A 17675-nucleotide genomic window follows, 5' to 3' on the forward strand; every position below is an offset into this window, starting at 1 on the left:
TTCCCTTTATTATTTTTACTGTATTTTATTGAATCATCTTTGAATAGAAAATTTTATTCGATTTGTGTTCATTTTTTTGTTAATTTTTTTATTTTGAGTTTTTTTTTTCAATATGAATCTTGGATATCTGTTTCAAAATCAGATTGTACTGGATGTTTTTTTTTTATCTGAACAATGTAAGAATGAGAGGCAACCAAGAGCTTTTAATGTGATTCAATTGAAGTGTTTGTGATGATAATTTAGATGGTATTTTCCCATTCAACATTACCGGCTGGCGTATGATTGATGAGACAACAAGTTGTAAGTCAAAAACTTGAATGAAAGATGTGATTGAAACCGTAGTATGTAGACTATAGTCATTGGTGTGACGATTTTATGTTGTACCTTTCCTTTATGATGTGGAGTACCAACACAAGATGTCTCATAGACGATACCTCTTTTTTTATTGGAATACTCGGTTAAGGAGATGTTTTGGAGTCATTATCGAATTGTTCTCACTTTTGATATGGAATGTTCGACTAAGCAACAAAGTTCTGTTAATGTGTACGTTTATAAGGTAAGATATAGATCCACATTGTTCTAAAATACTAATTCATACTATGATCCTCAAATAAAGGTACAATCTCCATATATCCCAATGAACTAACTCAAACTAGGCTAGGCCTGGACATAAAATCCGGAATCCAGAATCCGAAATCGAACCGAACCCGAACCAAAAAACCTAACCCGTTATCCGACCCGAAATGTAAAAATACTCGAACGGGTCTTGTAGGATGGTACAGAAAATATCCAAATCCGAAGTGTTATTAACTGAACCCAAACGGGTAACCCAAAAAATCCGAAATTAATAGTTAATATAAATATTTTTAAATATATATAAGTATTTCAATTATTAAATTCAATATTTGTGGTAATATGATATATAATAATAAATATTAAAATTTTAATAAATAATTTAAGTGCACAATTAGTTATAAATAAGTATTTTATAGTTTGCTCATTGAAATAAAAAAAGTCTACTCTCTATAAGACAATACATATTGTTTACAAATAATGTTTGTTTTCATGTTCGATTTAATATTTTATTGTTATTTTATCTATTTTATTTGTGATAGATTAATTTTTATTTACTTTAGATGTTTTTCTTATGGTTCAATTCAATTCAAGGGAATGAGAAAGACAATTCTTTATGGTTTCCATAAAAATACAATATTCATAAGGAATTAATTTTCCTTTATATTTCTTATCATTTTTTTTTGTAGAGAATAACAAATCAAAACTATTTCTCATTATTTTTAAGGAGGAATAATCATTCCCACTCATTCTTTTAATTTTATTCCTCTTCGTTCTTTTTTTATTTGTTCATAGTGTTCCTCAAATGGTTACCAGTCACACTCTTTATGTTTTGATTCAAATTTTTTGTTCTTTTACTTCGGTTATAACCGAACCGATATAACCAGAATCCGTACGATATATGATTACTTTATGGATTTTAAGATGCAATACAATTTTGAACCGAACCCGAAGTGTTATTCTCCGAACCCGACCCATACTAATCAAATTTTAGTATGGGACCTAGGAGCATAAACCCGAAAATCCGAAAATCCGAAAACTCTGATCCGAACGCCAACGGATACTCGAACGCCTAGAACTAACTCAAACTATGATTTTTACTATTCAATGCAAAGAATCTCTTGTTTGTTTGTTTGACACGACTAAAACAAAAGTACCACTACTTAAATTAGATAAATGTAAAATCTCCAAAGTTTATGAAAAAGAATGTTCCAATCCAAACCATTATGCAAACTCCAATGATGATGAGTCCAAGCTTTTGCATTGCGGTTTCAACCTCTATGCCCTAAAAGAACTATGTATTTGTTCCTTTTATCATTCACGTTTGAAATAAGGTTTGATAAAATGGAGGAAAGAATAGTTGAAGATGGAGTTGATTACTTCAGGACACACTGACTTCACCAAAAAGAACCACTTGATCCAACTTGGTGTTTCTACGTATTCTTCTCCTCTACAAACACCTTGGAAAATTGCTTTCGCGCATCTACTAACTGGCTCCGATACCATAAAATCTGAACCGTGCTATTATAAAGAAAAGAAATACAAACACAAAACACATAATTGACTTATTTTTATATAAAACTATTAATTTTTTTTGTTGAAAATTCTAGTTGGATGGAAAATGGTTTGTAAAAGTACTTACTCTTTTTATAATCTCAGGAGTTGTCATATCCGTGGAGATTAGTCCAGGAAAAACAATGGTTACTTTTATATCCGGATTGAGTTCAATTCTCAGTGCCTCATAAAATCCTAACAATGCTGCTTTGCTTGCCTACAACAATAATTAATCAAGTAACATCGGCATTATCAAACTATTAATTAACTCAAAAAATTAATATTATTTAAGTATGTAACTAATACGTCACCAACGTGTGGCCGGTGGAGGTCTACATGTGAATTTGAATGGTGAAGATTCTTTTTGTAAACTAACATATTAGATGTCGTAATTTATAAGAAAAGCCAAACCTTTTTTATATATATATTACAATAAAACATAGGAAATAAGTATGAACATATTTCATATATGTTAAGAAGAAGAAATCTTACAGAATAGATGGTTGCCACTGGGATAGCTATCTTTGCTGCAGCAGAAGCAATCACAACTATTTTTCCTTTACTTTTTCGTAGATGGGGAATTGCATAATAAGTGATGTTTGTTGAGCCCCAGAAGTTGGTATCCTTGAACATATACAGAATTCAAGTAAATAATGTTTACATGTGGAGAAATAGAGCTTGATTAAGTCATTTTTGCACGTAAACAACAAAATATTCCACATAATGTATACATTTTAAGAAAATAGTCGTTTGGATATATGATAAACATACTTGTAATTTTAGTACAAAGGGCCTTTTACATGGAAATTCATAGGATATGCATGAATCATCGATTCACTTATGAAGTTTAAACCATCTAAGTCCGTATTTTGGTATGAGATAATAATTTCATTATATCACCATCCACATTTCAAAACCGGTAAAATGCATGTTATTGATCAAGAAAAGGTTTTAAGTAATAAAGTTATAAAAGTGGTTATATCTATTTTTCCACATATGTATACATTTACTCTTGGAAGTGGTTAAATTTCATGTATATATAATGATGAACTAAAATAAATTCAGGCATTCTTACTTAGTAAATTTTAACTTAGATTTTAGTATATGACAACAATATGAATGTGTCTTCCATTAATAACTCACCATTATAGGATTAGCGTCTTGAATCTGGGAGAAATTCTCAAACAAAACAGTTTGAGATACACCAGCATTATTAATTAAATGGTCCACTGTCAAAATATAACAACTCGATTAGAATAATCCCAACATAACTTAAGTCTTAAATAAGGAACGTAAACATCATTAAAACCCTTATAAATTATTAAAAACATTAATTGGGTCGAAACCGTATATCAAATTTGGGTAAATTGACTAATTTATTAAATACTAATACTTATAAAGATTATACTATATTGATGATAACTTGTTTTAAATATTTCCTGTTAGTTGTTATTTCATAGTACGTGTAAATTTCAGAGTTCTGTATTTGAGTACTCACCTTTTCCAAAATGACTTATCGTCTCACTGATGAACTTCATGCAATCATTAATCTTAGTAACATCACCAGGTATGATGATAACGTCCCGTGAACCTAACTTCCGTGATGTCTCTGCTACTATATGTAAACGATCCTCTCGTCGAGCAACCAAAGCTAGATCTGCTCCTTTCTTCGCGTACTCATATGCAACATGCTTTTTATTTCAGCGAAGAAAAAAAAATATTAACCCAAACATGTCAATTCAGAAGTGACCAAAAGAAAAAAAATATATTCTGTGTAAATCCTAAAGTCAAAACCTAACCTCTCCGATGCCGGAGGAAGCTCCAGTGATGAGAACTACTTTTCCAGCGACATTTTCAACGCAAAGATGCTTACGAACACAATTTAGAAGTTTGATAAAAAGATAGATTGGGTAGAAGAGGAAAAGGAAAATGATGGTAAGAGGAGGCAGAAGAATATTGAGAATGATGTGAAGCATATCCATGTTAGTTGCAAGAGAAAACCTTCCTACTTGACCTTTGCCAGTGATTAAGAGAAAACAAAAAAAAATGTTGATTGATTTCTAAGGCTGTCTCGTGGAAGTCGCCCACTTATCGGTAGCCCAATACTACAAGACAAAACGCTATGTCAGTGAAATATGCGGGAGCTATTGGAATTTAATACATTTTTTCGTCAACATTAAACAAAAACTAGCTTTTGACCCGCGCGCCCGCGCGGATGTATATTTTTCGTAAAATTTATAGTTTATAAATATTAAATAATATATAAAATACATTTTTCATATTACATATTTGCAGTATTTTGAAAACTGGACCGTGACTCGTTCCTCAAACCGATTCCCAGTTGTGCTAAAAATCGTATTTAACTTAAACCAAAAATCTGTGCGTCCGCTAGGGTGTGTTTATTATTCATACCATATATTTTTTATTCAGATCATATATATTTTATTGTATTGTGTTATATATTTTTCTTATTGGATGTGTGTTTCATAAGTTAGATAGTAATATTAATATACAATGTGAATATAATTTTTTTTAAAGATTATATCAATTTAAAATTTTATATATTTATTTTATATCATATTTATGCAGTTATTTTTATACCACATAAATTGAAAAATCAAATATAAATTTGTACAGAAAGTAAAGTATATCTACATATTTTAATCTGAAATTTAATTTGATATTTAATAACATCGACCACCTGAATCTACATATAATCTATTGATTTCAGATTTATTAACATTGGGACATACTATTTGATTTTATCATGCATTATCCGATAAATAGATTAACATTATAGCCCAAAAAAATAATTGTAAACAAAGCTCATTTTCTAACTGTTTATACCAGGAAAAGTAAAAAAAAAAACGTGTATCCAAACTTTCTCATTAACTTTTTGTCTGTTGGCTTACCTCTCTCTCTTATCTCGGCTTCGGTTGTCATCTATAGAAAAAAGAGATTGAAGAATCAAATCCATACTGAAAGCTACTATTTTATGTGTTATGAAGCATAAGAAACAGCCATCATTCTTCCACCAGAGCACACACGTATGATCATCTTCTACTGATGTTTTGTAGTTCGATATTGACCACAGGCTGAAGTTAGGGAAACGTTTTCAATAACTCCCCATTCTCTTGTAGACAAATCATGTTGAACTCGGTACATGAGAGTTCGATTTCAAGTAGCATGGATTTTGTTATCCTATAAACACACATGGTCATATTAGATCCAAATAAAGCAAAGAAATGTAATGAATGGAAGAAAAGCTATAAATAAGAAGTTACATATGCATCAGCTAAAATCATCTTGAATGAATCACCTCCAAAAAGTGTTTTTTTTGCTGCCATGAATGTAAACACTTCACTTGAACTCGCCGGTTATTTTTGTAAGGTCTTAGTTTTGTGAGAGGAGTAAACGTTAGCTTAGACATGTCATAGCCGCATAGGCAAGGGTAGGTTTAATAGGATCAACTCAAAATATTTTGGTAGTTTTGATTTTCACGCCAAATCAAACCAAATATATACATTCCTTTTAAATTATACCATAATAAAAGCAGAATATACTTTCTATAGATAAGAAATACGTGTTTGTCATGTTTAAATAAAAGGAAATGATAATTGTGTTAATTAATAGATATCCTTTTTGATATGGTGAGAATATTTAGTTATGATTTTCTGTAATTAATATTCATTGCGTGGAAGTAGGAATCATTATTTGAATGATATTTAGTGTTGGAAGGAAATTGCATATTTAGTTTGATTTTCTATACTAAAAAAATCAAATGGTATCCTTAATATGCTAACAAACATAATAAAGAATTTTAACTTGGGAGGTTTTGAAATAAATTAAACTTGGGAGGTTTCCTCCCTTGTATTCACCAAAAAAAAAACAAAATAAAGAATTTTAAAGAGATTATAAATTCGGTAAACAAAAAAAAATCGACAACCCATAGCTTCATTAGATCAATATATACAATGTTGGTATGCACAATCAAAAGTCAAAACCAATCTAGACAATGTTAATTTGAGTTCATTATATTAAGCTTAAGAAATCGTTGATTTGAAGATTGTCGTCTATCATTGTTTAGTTATGAAGAAACATGAACTAATCTAAATTATAAATTACATGATCAAAAGTTTACGACTGGTCATAGGTTTACAGGAATATTGGTTTCAAATAATATAAGGTATGTGTCGGTCAAACTTAATTAAATAGTTTCTATACTGGACAAAATGGGTTAATAACGATTTTTTTGGCATAGGAAATTAATGGATTAGCAAATATGCTAAACTACTGTGTTTTGATCAGTGGCAATCTCTGTAATTATTGAGGAAAACTCAGGGCTAAGTACTAAATGTACTCCTGTTTTAATAGTTTAGATATTTGAAGATCACGATCTATACTGATGCAGCAGCATCTAGGAGCTCCAACGACTCTTTTCCATATTTGAGTTTAATATTTCTTTTTGGTTTATTTTCTCACTATTGATGTTTTCAGTTTTACTATTAAAATTAAGACTTTTAAAGCTCTACATATAGAGTTGCTTTGTAACTTATATTTTCAAAAATTAATAAACTAGTTTTTATCTAGTTTAATTCGTCTTCTTCGAAAAGTTTTAAACGAGTTTCGATTAAATTCATTTTTTTCAAGTTGCGGGTCTTTACTGAAATCCCTAAATTAAACTGAGTTCATGTTCTTACCGCGCCATCATATACGAATAACAATCATAATTTGTTTATAATACTTACTAGAAGGTTACAGTTCGTGTCACTATATAAATCAGACGTCGCTGCATGGATTAATTATTTAATACATGAAACAAAAATATATATTACTAACATGAGACGCGTTGCATCACCACAGATCGATTTCTACTTAAGAAAATTGGACCATTATCATATAATTAAATCAAATGATGATAGTTGTATTGATGTAATATTATTATTGGAAAGGAATTTCCGTGATTAATATCTATATATAGTAGTTTAAATTTAGAGGTTCGACTCGAGATTGTTTTCTTTCTAGAAGATTATATTGATAGATCATAGATCCATCCGATTTCAACCAATATATTAGAGCATCTCCAACTCCACTCTATTTTTCACTCTAAAATAGAGTTTAGAGTAAAAAATGTTCCAATGATATTCTATTTTTCATTCTATAATAGAGTGAAAAATAAGTTTACTCCAAATATAAAATAATTTGTTTTTTTTTGTTCATCATTCTATTTTCTATTCTAAAATAGAGTACCATTAGAATAAATTCAAACTTTATTATAAAATTATTCTATTTTATAATAAAAAATAGAATAAGCCACTGGAGATGGTCTTACTCATGAATGAGAATAAAACTGGCGAGTTCTCAAAATACTAAAACCAAAAGCCAACATAAAAGACTGATCATTTTCCAGAACCAAAACCTAGCAGATAAAAGATCTATTCCTAGAACGAAACAAGAAAACTCTACAATTACGACTGTTAACAAATTTTGGATAGTTCTGATTTATTTAGTAAAGAGTATTCTATAAATTTTATTATTATTTGGAAACGTATTGTTAACATATAAATTTTTTTTTTAATTAATTCATATTATATATTTTGTATAAAAGAACGTGAAGACATCTAAACCCACGCGAACGTATTCTAGACGCTATAGGGCGACGCCGAGAAGCGCTGCTATGTAGCGTATTATTAAACACTCAACGCTACGCTAAGTGTCATCTGTGTGTGGTATCGTACTCCTTCACATCATCTTTTGCACACATACGTAAAAGTCACATTTTAAAATGCAAATATATACTCCCTCCGTTTTTTTATATAAGTCGTTTTATAGCTATGCACGTAGATTAAGAAAACCATTAATTTTTTATATTTTCTAAACAAAAACATCATTAATTATTTACCTAATCACAATTCAACCAATAGAAAAATAAAAGATATATTACCATTGGTCATACAATATTAATTACTAATAAATTTTACATAGAAAACCGAAAACGACATATAATTTGGAACAAAAAAATTTCTCTACAACGACTTATATTAAAAAACGGAGGGAGTAATATATAAGCCTATATATAGATACTGATACATACATATATTCTCTAGCTACCTCACATCTATGTTGTGACTCGTGCATAAATATTTGCACACACACACACACATAGTTCAATTCAAGCATTACATCCACGTCTTCAAGAAAATGGCTTCTCTCGTGTTATTAACATTTTCACTCCTTTTTGCAACTTTCTCTTCTCCTCTTGTAGATGCTTTTAATTATAGTAATGATTCCACTTTCGCCGCGCCAGCACCAAATCCTATTGATGCTTTTAATTATAGTGATGGTAATTACACCCTCGGGGCAGCACTAAATCCTATTGATGCTTGCTGGCGAAGAGACGCTAAATGGTCGACTAACCGTCAAGCCCTGGCCAGATGCGCGGTAGGGTTCGGCAAAGGCGCGTTAGGGGGCAGCAAAGGGCCTATCTACGTGGTTACAAGCCCAGCAGATGACGCTGGAAAGCCTAAACCCGGAACCTTAAGGTTTGGGGCGACCCAATCTAATCCACTATGGATCACATTCGCACGTGACATGGTCATAAGGTTGAGAACCGAGCTCGAAGTGAAGAGCCACAAGACGATAGACGGGAGAGGAGTAAAAGTTGATATTGGTAACGGACCATGCATTTCGATCAAACGTGCGAGCAATGTCATAATACATGGGATAACTGTCCATGATTGTAGATTGAGCAAAGGGTTTGACGGTGACGGAATCCGCGTGTTTCAATCTAGAAATGTTTGGATCGATCATTGTCACTTATCTCGGTGTCAAGATGGTTTGATCGATGTGGTTACATCTTCTACGGCTGTCACTATTTCTAACAATCGTTTGATAAATCACCAGAAAGTAAGTATATATATACCATACCTCTTTACATGAAATTTGTAACTTTAAAACATACCGAGTATTGATGAAATGTTATTACGAAGGCAATGTTGCTCGGACATTCTGACAACCATATGGCTGATAAGAATATGAAAGTTACAGTTGCATTTAATGTATTTGGACCGGGTCTCACTGAGAGAATGCCTAGGTACGTATGAAAAGATTAAATATATGTATAACTTATGATAAATATAAATTATGATTAGTAGATTAGAAAATGCTGACGTGGATATGTGAATAATGACATTGCAGGGTAAGAAGAGGGTATGCGCATGTAGCAAACAATATGTACAACAAATGGAATCTGTATGCGATTGGAGGAAGTGCTGATCCTACTATCTTTAGTGAATCCAACCACTTCGTCGCTCCTGACAGAAAAGAACACAAAGAGGTTTCTTAATTTAGAATTATCATCATCATCGTCAACCAAGTCTTAAATATGATTTATTTATTTTTTTAGGCTTATTAGTATAGTCTCAATATCAACCGATTTTAAGTTCCAAAGAATGTATAAATATTCAAAATTATGTTGTAGTTCTTCTAATACACGTTTTATATAATATTAAGGTGACAAAGAGAATGGATAAAAGTCCTGCCGCAAAAAATTGGAAATGGAGTACGAATAAGGACGTTTTCATCAATGGAGCTTTCTTCACGCCGTCTGGTGGACCGGGCGTTCCGCCGCCGTACGCAGCTGGAGAGCGGTTTCCAGTGGCCCCGGGGGCTCAAGTCCCTGCTCTTACTGCCTCGGCCGGTCCTCTCCGTTGCGCACCCGGCAGGGCTTGCTAATCAACTGATCACCTTGAATCAAAGTCCTCCTTATATATATATATGCGTGTGTCATATAATATTTCAGGTCAAGTTATTTATTTGTATGTATCCTGAACTTAATTAGCGTTGTTAAAAAATACCAAATAAACCAACCTTGTAGTATAAATCAATTGTATGGAAAGATAATAATGACTCTTTGGATACTTAGAAGGACTATGCTTGTTCTGATGTCATTTTCATGCGTTTGGTTTGAGAATTTCCAGTTCTTGAATTAAGCATAAAAGATTTTGTCGTCCTTTCATTGGTGCTTCTGACTCAACCATCTTCTTCAGCTTCTCTAGAGTTGAAATGAGAAAATGACTTATTTCATCAAAACCGTAATCCAATTCAATTCATCAATGGCCTTTGGATGTTTTTGCTTTTTCAGTGTCATGCATTTTTGAAAGACTTCCATAGAGCTCTAAATCTACATCAGTAATATCTGTTAACAGTACGCTAAATCTTAAAAGTCGCAACTAATAAAACAATGGTCTCATGAAGGTTCAGAACCACAATTTTAATTACATATAGATTCAATTTAAATTTTGAGAGCATTGTACATTTAAAACGATGAACCCATAGATCTAGGCGAAAAAAAAAAATCTACTGCCCATTTTGACATTCTTCTTGTTACCGACCGCTACGGTTAAAATTCTCACACTCCTGTTTTGGTCCTGTTCTAAACATTCCGTGAATCTTTGAGCGAGATTGTTGTTAATTTTGTTGTTCTTGATCTTGTGATCCTCCTCTTGTCTAATTCCAAGAGCTGCTTGCCTCTTTTTCCTGCTCTTGATCCCACACACGCAAAAGGTACAATGACTGCAATAACAAACTTTTATCAGAAAAGTGAAGCTAATCACCATTTAACCTTTTCCTACTTTAAAAACCCCCAAGACCTCATAATTACAAGGGAACCACGATCAACTAAGTGTTTGCAAATTTTTATCTGATCCGTCAGTAACAACTAACAACTAATAACACTCCAGACATAGAATCAGCGAAACTACAAAACAGTAACATAAGGAGCAACAAGCTATTATATTCTTTGGCTCTTTAACCCATATTTAAGTGTTCACAAATCACAAGAGCTTTACACTATCCTAGATGATGTGATCACAATTATAAAGCAAAACTTATCCTGCAACAGAGCTAAGAACACAAGATCAACCCCCACATTTAAGTAGCCTTATTTTCTTACGACAGAAAACCACAAATCATTGTTAGTTTTACTTGATCAGGATCATAATCTTACCTTAGGAGTATGAGAGTTATTGGTTTGAATCCACCTGGCGATTGCGGCTGCATCATTACCACCAGGTGGTAAATGTCTCGGCTTCCTCTTTCAATCCTTCTAGACCCACCTTGAATATCAAAAGTGCTCTCATTGCTCCACGTTCCTGAAGCACGCAACCAAGCATTTGTCCCACACAGTTATGAAGTCGCGAGGTTAAACGGCCCGTTAGATAGACTGATGCCGTGATTATTAAACCGGTGAAAACCAACTTCGATAGCCGAATGAAATTCATTTAAATTTAGTGATAGAAAACGACGTCGTTAGTTGAACAGAAAAAAAAAAGAAACGACGTCATACACGGAATATTAGTACACTTTACAAGTTGTAATTTGGTAATTAATGTTGCATGTAATATACACCAATTTCACTCACTGTGAGGGGGACAGAAAAGGTGATCTTTTACGAATTTTGTAATTTTTTTGTCTTCTTTTTGTTTTACCATAGTTAGTTTTTCGAATCAAAACCATAGTTAGTTAAATACATGTATTCAAATTGACTAGTTACTTTGGATTATAAATGTTACGGGACCACAACTTCAAACAATTCAACACAAACCAAATGACAGATTGTTGTATTGTATTTTATGCTAAGAAAGATTTCAAGTTTTCTTGCAGCACATTACTAAGAAAAGGGATCAAAAGTATTACTCGACTTAACAGAGCTTGAAATCAAAAGGAATAATTGAAAAAAAAAGGAGCAGATAATCAGTAACCGAGCACCAAGTACTTGTCCTATACAATTATCATAACACTTTTTTTTTTTGTCACAACACAAACCGGAGGAACCAACTCCGAATGAAATCCATCTAGTGATAGAAAGGACGCCGTATATTAGTACAATTTACAAGTTGTAACTTGTTAATTAAGCATGCATGTAGGGGTAGTATAGACCAATTTTACTCACTGTGAGGGGACAGAAAATGAGATCTTTTACCATCTCAGGGTTTTGTAACTTTTTTTGTCTTTTTTTTGTTTTACCATAGTGTTTTTTTGTATCCATAGCTATACTTCCATGAATCACACTCGAGTATTATATACCTGATAGTTTCTTCGAAAGTAGATGTCTTATATAAACAAACGATCTTCACAAATGTGTTACAAATATACAACGAACTGTTTCGATTACGAGTTCCACATGACTGCTACTATGTCAGTACAAAGAACTTCAATCAACAGTTCATCAATAAGTTGCAGAAGACATTAGATAAAAATGTTGACAAAGGACAGAAAAAGAAAAAAGAAAAACAAAATATAAAATTGACAAATTAGAAACGCAAAAACACAATCCCCAATTCACAAAAACACGAGAGGAAGGAAGATTTGTGTGTATAAGTAGAATAAAAGATCACCTGATTGGAACCCAAAACTAACATCATTTCCCCCTTTTCCTAGCGAGGAACTCTCTTCCGGCTAAGGATCTCTTGCTCTTTCAGACGGTGTTGGAACCTAGCGAGACGAGCTTGAAGGCTTACGAGCCCAGCTGCTTTACGGGACAAGACAAAGTTCAGTTGTGTCACATAGTTGTCAATCATGCTCCCTGGCCGATCCACCTCCGCTAGTAATTTCATTTCCTGCTCAAACCCAATACAATGTTACAATAACCAAAAGACATAAGCAAATAACAAAGTAGGTTATTTTGTACCTCGCGAACAATCTCCATTGTATCCTCGATTTCTTTTCTGTGTGCTGTAATTAAGGCCTCTTCCTCCTGCCAGAGATCAAAATCCAATTTAATTAAACAGCAGTTCAGATTTTTTAGCTGTAAAATTCATTACATTCCCTGGAACCAGATGGGGTTATTACCTCAAGCAATGCACTGATGTTTTCATCAGGAGAAGGCGGCTCCGTTATTGTTTCATATTGCCTTGAAGAAGCATCGCTCGTGTTCTGACTGGCGGTAGTACTATTGAGCTGTCTGAAGTTTATCGTCGCAGGGACATCAGACGCACTTATGGAATCTCTCCTTGACAAGTTTTGATGTCTTTCTGGTTTTTCCTCCCGGGAAACTTTCCTACGAGTCGGTGATACCTTCTTCACTTTTTCTTCCTGATCTGAAGCGTCTTGAGGATAAGAAGATGACTGAATCCTTTGACTGGTGGAGCCGCCGCCAAAAGAATTGCTCGTATCTGATTTTCCTCTGTCCATTGATATTGATGGTATTCCCCTTTCTTCTTTAAAGCTGGCCGGATATGAAGATGGGTAATTTGTAGGCTGCTTGAATTCAATACCCGAAGTAGAGTAGCTGCTGTCTTTCTCTACCCTTTTCCCTGTCTCCTGTGCATTATATTCCTGCGGAGGCTCAAAGACATCTTCTGCATCGTTTGAAGCTAGTTGAGAAGAAGGCAAAGACACATCCTTATTAGCTGGCGGCAACGAGTTATAGGTTTGATCCTTCTTGCTATTTCCACTTTTAGATAGACTTTTAACCCTGTTGTAAAATTAGTAAATTACAGACATGAGTTCGAGAGATGAAACCGAGAGTTATCTTAGATAGGTTTTTAGCTCATCAAAACATACCGATCGGCGTATCTTAATGTATTTAGGGTATGTTCGCATGATCCTTCGTTTGGAGAGATGCAAGAAATCATCACAGTTCTTGAGTTTCCAACAAATGAGTCACGGAGCACTTCAGTTAGTTTGCTTCCACGGAATGGAATATGTAGCTGGTCATTGTCCAGCGCGCGGATACATTCTTTGAGAGCTAAGAGACTCTTATTGATTTCTGCACCTTCAATCCTAAGAAACAACCATAGTCAAAAAGAACAGTTCAGATCAAGAGTAGTCATCCTGACGGAAGAAGGTAGATTTACTTTATCCATGAGGTCAAACAATCATTTTAAATCTAAGTTCTACATAGATGGGGAGGTCAATACTCAATAACTCTTCTACCAGAGGACAGAGATGACCTTACCTTGTCTGGCGGTCATTGTCTGTGGTGTCTGCACCTCTTTCACTGCCAGCAAGATCAATGAAAGAAATCTTCCCCACAACTTTCCCTCGTGATTCGTTATTATCATTATTATTTCGTCGAGTTTCTTTCACCTCCACATGCTTTTTGACAACAAGCTGTAAAATAGCATGTGATCTTGAAGATTCCTCATTGGCGCCAGTTGATCCTGTGCTCCTTGAAGCACTCCCTTTATCGATATAATCCTTTACGATTTGTATATCCGAAACTTCAAACTCTTGCAGGCCAACAATGCAAACTTGTTGTCTACCATCTTCTCGCATACAAAGTTTCCTGCTCAGCAACAACTTATTAGTCAGCCAACTACTCACATGCATTTGTAATACACGCAAACAGTATTTAGAGTATGGAGACTGATAGAAGAGTAAATATATACTATAATGTCCAATGGCATACAAATGAAAATAAATTTGAATGTGCCAGCTCAAGGTATTGACGTTTTTGTCCAGCGGCATTTTTCAAAAAAAAAACTCATAATACCAAATGTGCCATTTAAAAGATATGAGAACAGAAAAAGAAACACTAACTTTCTTTCGGAGAGAAGATCGTAGAGCTTTCCACCATATATCTCGAAATAACTGAGCCACAACTTAAGCCTCTGATCACGATATACTGGTTGATTCAACATCCTCATAAGATCTTGAACAGCCCGTATAGGCAGTGGTTTCATTGTGAATGTCTTACCGCTACCTAATTAATGCAAAACATTATCAAGGTCACAGAAGCAAAAAGATAATATTAACGAGTAAAAAGTAAAAGGCGATAGGAATACTAGACTTATCACAATAACATTGACCTAAGAAATAGTTCCCATGAGCAAAAGTATAGTTATGTACCTGTTTGACCATAAGCAAAACAGGTAGCTTTGGTTCTCTGAAAAATCGTGGGAATAATTGGCTCTATCGTGACCCGATACACCTGATCAAGGGAACAGTAAACAACTTTACAATATATAATACAGCTTAAAATGGAAATCAAACTAGAAAAAAAGGTGGACGAACAGGATTGTTAGACTATAATTTAAAGTTCACAAGGTTAGTATATTTTAAAACTAATCTATGTTATCTCGCATCTTGAAGTACAATAATGTACCCCACTAGGGTTGCCGGTAGATCTCAATTCCTTATGGCTATTAAATTACCTCGTCATTTGAAACATGCTCACCCAGAACAGCATCAAAGCAAAACTCATGTTTTTCCATATATGCAGTCAAATCCACCTGCACCAACAAAGATTAAGTTTCATTCAATATCAGAAAAAGAAACATAAAATGAAGAGGCTCTATGACCTTTCATCTCGTTGAACTGAATCATGGATGTCATCGTATCTTTTAATGTAGCACACACACGAACCTTCAACTTGGTCTCGTGAACAGTCAGAGAATTATTAGATACAGTGATGATATCGTCCTCCTTTTTAGCGGTTTCCTTTTTATTCAGCGGTCTCTTCCTTACCTGAATAAATATGTAAATATGTATAGTTCTCCAATGATGACGACTCGAAAGAAATGCCATACCACTACTCTTATTTTGGCTACACTGTTTTCTCTTCCACTACTTTCTTTTTCACTCCTAGGAAATGGGCTCGAAGGTTCAGCGTCCTGTTCTTGTCGCTGTTGCTGGTTAGCTGGCACACTGAAGTCTTCTTCAAAAGCTTGATTGACACTTGGCATGAAAGGCGATGGCTCAAATGGTTCAGAAATCACATGCTGTAAAATGAATGAAGTATGAGTTTATTACACAATCAATGAGTTGGTGACTATTGCGATGAAATAATTATCATTAAGCAGTGGAAAATGAAAGAAAAATTCCACCAAACAGACCACATTCCGAACTCCTTTTAATTGCAATAGCTCCTCTAAGTTAATGAATTACTTGAACAAGTAATTAACTACAATATCTATATGATAAGTTTCACAACAGTAGTAATTATGTTGACTAACAACGGTATCCAGGTCTCGAAATCAAAAGCCGACAAAGTTTATGTCTAAAAGATGATTATATTGGGGCTGAATCATACATAGCCGGTAGGTGAGCGTCAATAAAAGATTGTAAGGGGGTGTTAACAAAAAAAAAAGTAGCAACAACCAAGATAGAGCTCAAAGATATTCCTCATCCTACCATATGTGGTCACAAACCGGCAAAAATAATAAAGTTATGTGATTTAATTTCCCTTGCAAAACATACCTCGGAAAGCAGCTCTGTGTCATCCATTGCGTGAAGATCTAGCAACCCAGCTCCAAAGTCACCTCTCAACTCAGGTGAATAAAACCCATCTGAAGGGGGCATAGCTGCTGATGTTTGACCAGTGGGTGTATACGGCTCAGAAGCAGATTCCCCATTCAAATTAAGATTTCTCATTAATTTGAAAAGTCTTTGCTTCTCTTCAGCAGTCTGTGCTCCATAACCCTAATACAAAATAATATATCATAAAGGAGTTGCCCACTAAAAAGAGAAAAAATGACCACATGTATAAGAGACACACAGTTAACAATCCTACTTCCACACATTTAGAAGCATTAGCAGAAAAAATATACCCAAAACTTTCTAATTAAGAATGATACATGCTCTGTTCACAAACATATTGAGCATACTAAAGAAACCATATAAAAGCATATGCAAGTTAATGCAAGAATCTAAAGGAAGAAGTTAGTAACCTGCATGAGAAGGTTCGGGAGATGACGCTGATCAGTACCTGCGGAAGCAACAGGAGACCCCAGATGCTGTAAACCAGCGGACTGGAGCCACCGTGCCATGACGGCATCCCCAGCCTCGTTTCCAGGTCCTGCATTGTTCAGAGCTCCATCGTACAGCGCCGTCGCAGCCACCGCAGCAGCATTGGTCTGCTGCATATGGCCGCCGCCCATGAGGCGCTGCGATCTTCGTTGAGGAGCCAGAGCAACGACTCTTCGTCCAAAACAAAAGCCACAGTCAATAGTGATAACATCATCAGCAACAAGTTTCCGTCTAATGAGAAATCGATTGCGATTACTCACAATGAGGAGAGGAAGCTGCGATTAACACCTGGAAACTTGATTCACTCTCCTTCGGAATCTGAAAATCAACCGATAGATTCAGCTTTCATCAGAGAATGGAGCAAAATGTCGATGAATCTCAGGTGTTACAAGGAGAGATTACCTGATCTGTGATCTGGAATTTTCTCGTGAAACGATCAGATCTATGGGAGGGAGGAAGGAAACCTAAGCGAGACGTATTGTTTGGGTATGGAGAGAGAGAGAGAGAAGAGGCGAATCTGATTCAAATTTTCGTCGCCTATCCCGTAAGCGATGCCTGGGCAGAGAGAGAGAGAGAGAGAGAGAGAGAGAGAGACCAAGGTGATTTGACAAGGTACTATTATTAACTCAATTAACAACAACAAACAAACATTCGAAACATCTACCATTTTTTTAAGTAACAAATCAGAGCCCCGTTACTTTCATAAAATGTTTGATTTGCCCCAATGTTTTATACATTGCATGGATCTAAGTCATGAGCATCCATTTTGTACGGTTTGTGTGATTTTAGTTACTATT

The 17675-nt window shown here is 34.4% G+C and overlaps 3 protein-coding genes across 4 annotated transcripts; 1 reads left to right on the top strand and 2 right to left on the bottom strand.

The window, feature by feature from the left end:
• Nucleotides 1-1198: 1198 nt before the first annotated feature.
• On the bottom strand, nt 1199-7760 carry LOC103860808 (11-beta-hydroxysteroid dehydrogenase-like 3). Its single transcript, XM_009138475.2, has 6 exons — nt 3927-7760; nt 3626-3818; nt 3271-3356; nt 2620-2751; nt 2216-2344; nt 1199-2094 (listed from the first exon to the last, which is right to left on the bottom strand). Exons 1-6 carry the CDS (start codon nt 4107-4109, stop codon nt 1888-1890), a joined length of 930 nt encoding a protein of 309 aa, XP_009136723.1. The 5' UTR covers nt 4110-7760; the 3' UTR covers nt 1199-1887.
• Nucleotides 7761-7982: 222 nt separating this feature from the next.
• LOC103860809 (probable pectate lyase 4) lies at nt 7983-12427 on the top strand. Its single transcript, XM_009138476.3, has 4 exons — nt 7983-9033; nt 9117-9220; nt 9325-9463; nt 9640-12427. The coding sequence occupies exons 1-4, from the start codon at nt 8329-8331 to the stop codon at nt 9859-9861; spliced, it is 1170 nt and encodes a 389-aa protein (XP_009136724.1). The 5' UTR covers nt 7983-8328; the 3' UTR covers nt 9862-12427.
• LOC103860810 (kinesin-like protein KIN-13A) lies at nt 12241-17502 on the bottom strand. Of its 2 annotated transcripts, XM_018658072.2 has the most exons (14): nt 17281-17502; nt 17139-17196; nt 16800-17049; nt 16330-16551; nt 15660-15851; nt 15496-15597; nt 15285-15362; nt 14980-15061; nt 14671-14833; nt 14087-14416; nt 13693-13911; nt 12979-13603; nt 12818-12883; nt 12241-12746 (listed from the first exon to the last, which is right to left on the bottom strand). In XM_018658072.2, the coding sequence occupies exons 3-14, from the start codon at nt 17007-17009 to the stop codon at nt 12564-12566; spliced, it is 2472 nt and encodes an 823-aa protein (XP_018513588.2). In that variant the 5' UTR covers nt 17010-17049; nt 17139-17196; nt 17281-17502; the 3' UTR covers nt 12241-12563. The 2 variants fall into 2 exon arrangements, with proteins under 2 accessions (XP_018513588.2, XP_009136727.2); XM_009138479.3 differs by lacking the exons at nt 16330-16551; nt 16800-17049; nt 17139-17196; nt 17281-17502 and having other exon boundaries at nt 15432-15597; nt 15660-15682.
• Nucleotides 17503-17675: the final 173 nt, after the last annotated feature.

The sequence above is a fragment of the Brassica rapa genome, chromosome A03, assembly GCF_000309985.2.
Source record: "Brassica rapa cultivar Chiifu-401-42 chromosome A03, CAAS_Brap_v3.01, whole genome shotgun sequence".
Lineage (NCBI taxonomy): Eukaryota > Viridiplantae > Streptophyta > Magnoliopsida > Brassicales > Brassicaceae > Brassica > Brassica rapa.

Excerpts from the sequence above, each read along its gene's own strand:
- LOC103860808 (XM_009138475.2), bottom strand. The coding sequence starts at position 4,109 with ATGGATATGCTTCACATCATTCTCAATATTCTTCTGCCTCCTCTTACC. Across the intron at positions 3,819-3,926 it reads CTTCCTCCGGCATCGGAGAG|CATGTTGCATATGAGTACGC; the intron begins GTTAGGTTTTGA and ends TGAAATAAAAAG. Across the intron at positions 2,095-2,215 it reads CTCCTGAGATTATAAAAAGA|CACGGTTCAGATTTTATGGT; the intron begins GTAAGTACTTTT and ends TCTTTATAATAG.
- LOC103860809 (XM_009138476.3), top strand. The coding sequence starts at position 8,329 with ATGGCTTCTCTCGTGTTATTAACATTTTCACTCCTTTTTGCAACTTTC. Across the intron at positions 9,034-9,116 it reads GTTTGATAAATCACCAGAAA|GCAATGTTGCTCGGACATTC; the intron begins GTAAGTATATAT and ends GTTATTACGAAG. Across the intron at positions 9,221-9,324 it reads CTCACTGAGAGAATGCCTAG|GGTAAGAAGAGGGTATGCGC; the intron begins GTACGTATGAAA and ends ATGACATTGCAG.
- LOC103860810 (XM_018658072.2), bottom strand. The coding sequence starts at position 17,009 with ATGGGCGGCGGCCATATGCAGCAGACCAATGCTGCTGCGGTGGCTGCG. Across the intron at positions 16,552-16,799 it reads TCCCGAACCTTCTCATGCAG|GGTTATGGAGCACAGACTGC; the intron begins GTTACTAACTTC and ends ATTTTGTATTAG. Across the intron at positions 15,062-15,284 it reads AGCATGTTTCAAATGACGAG|GTGTATCGGGTCACGATAGA; the intron begins GTAATTTAATAG and ends TCCCTTGATCAG.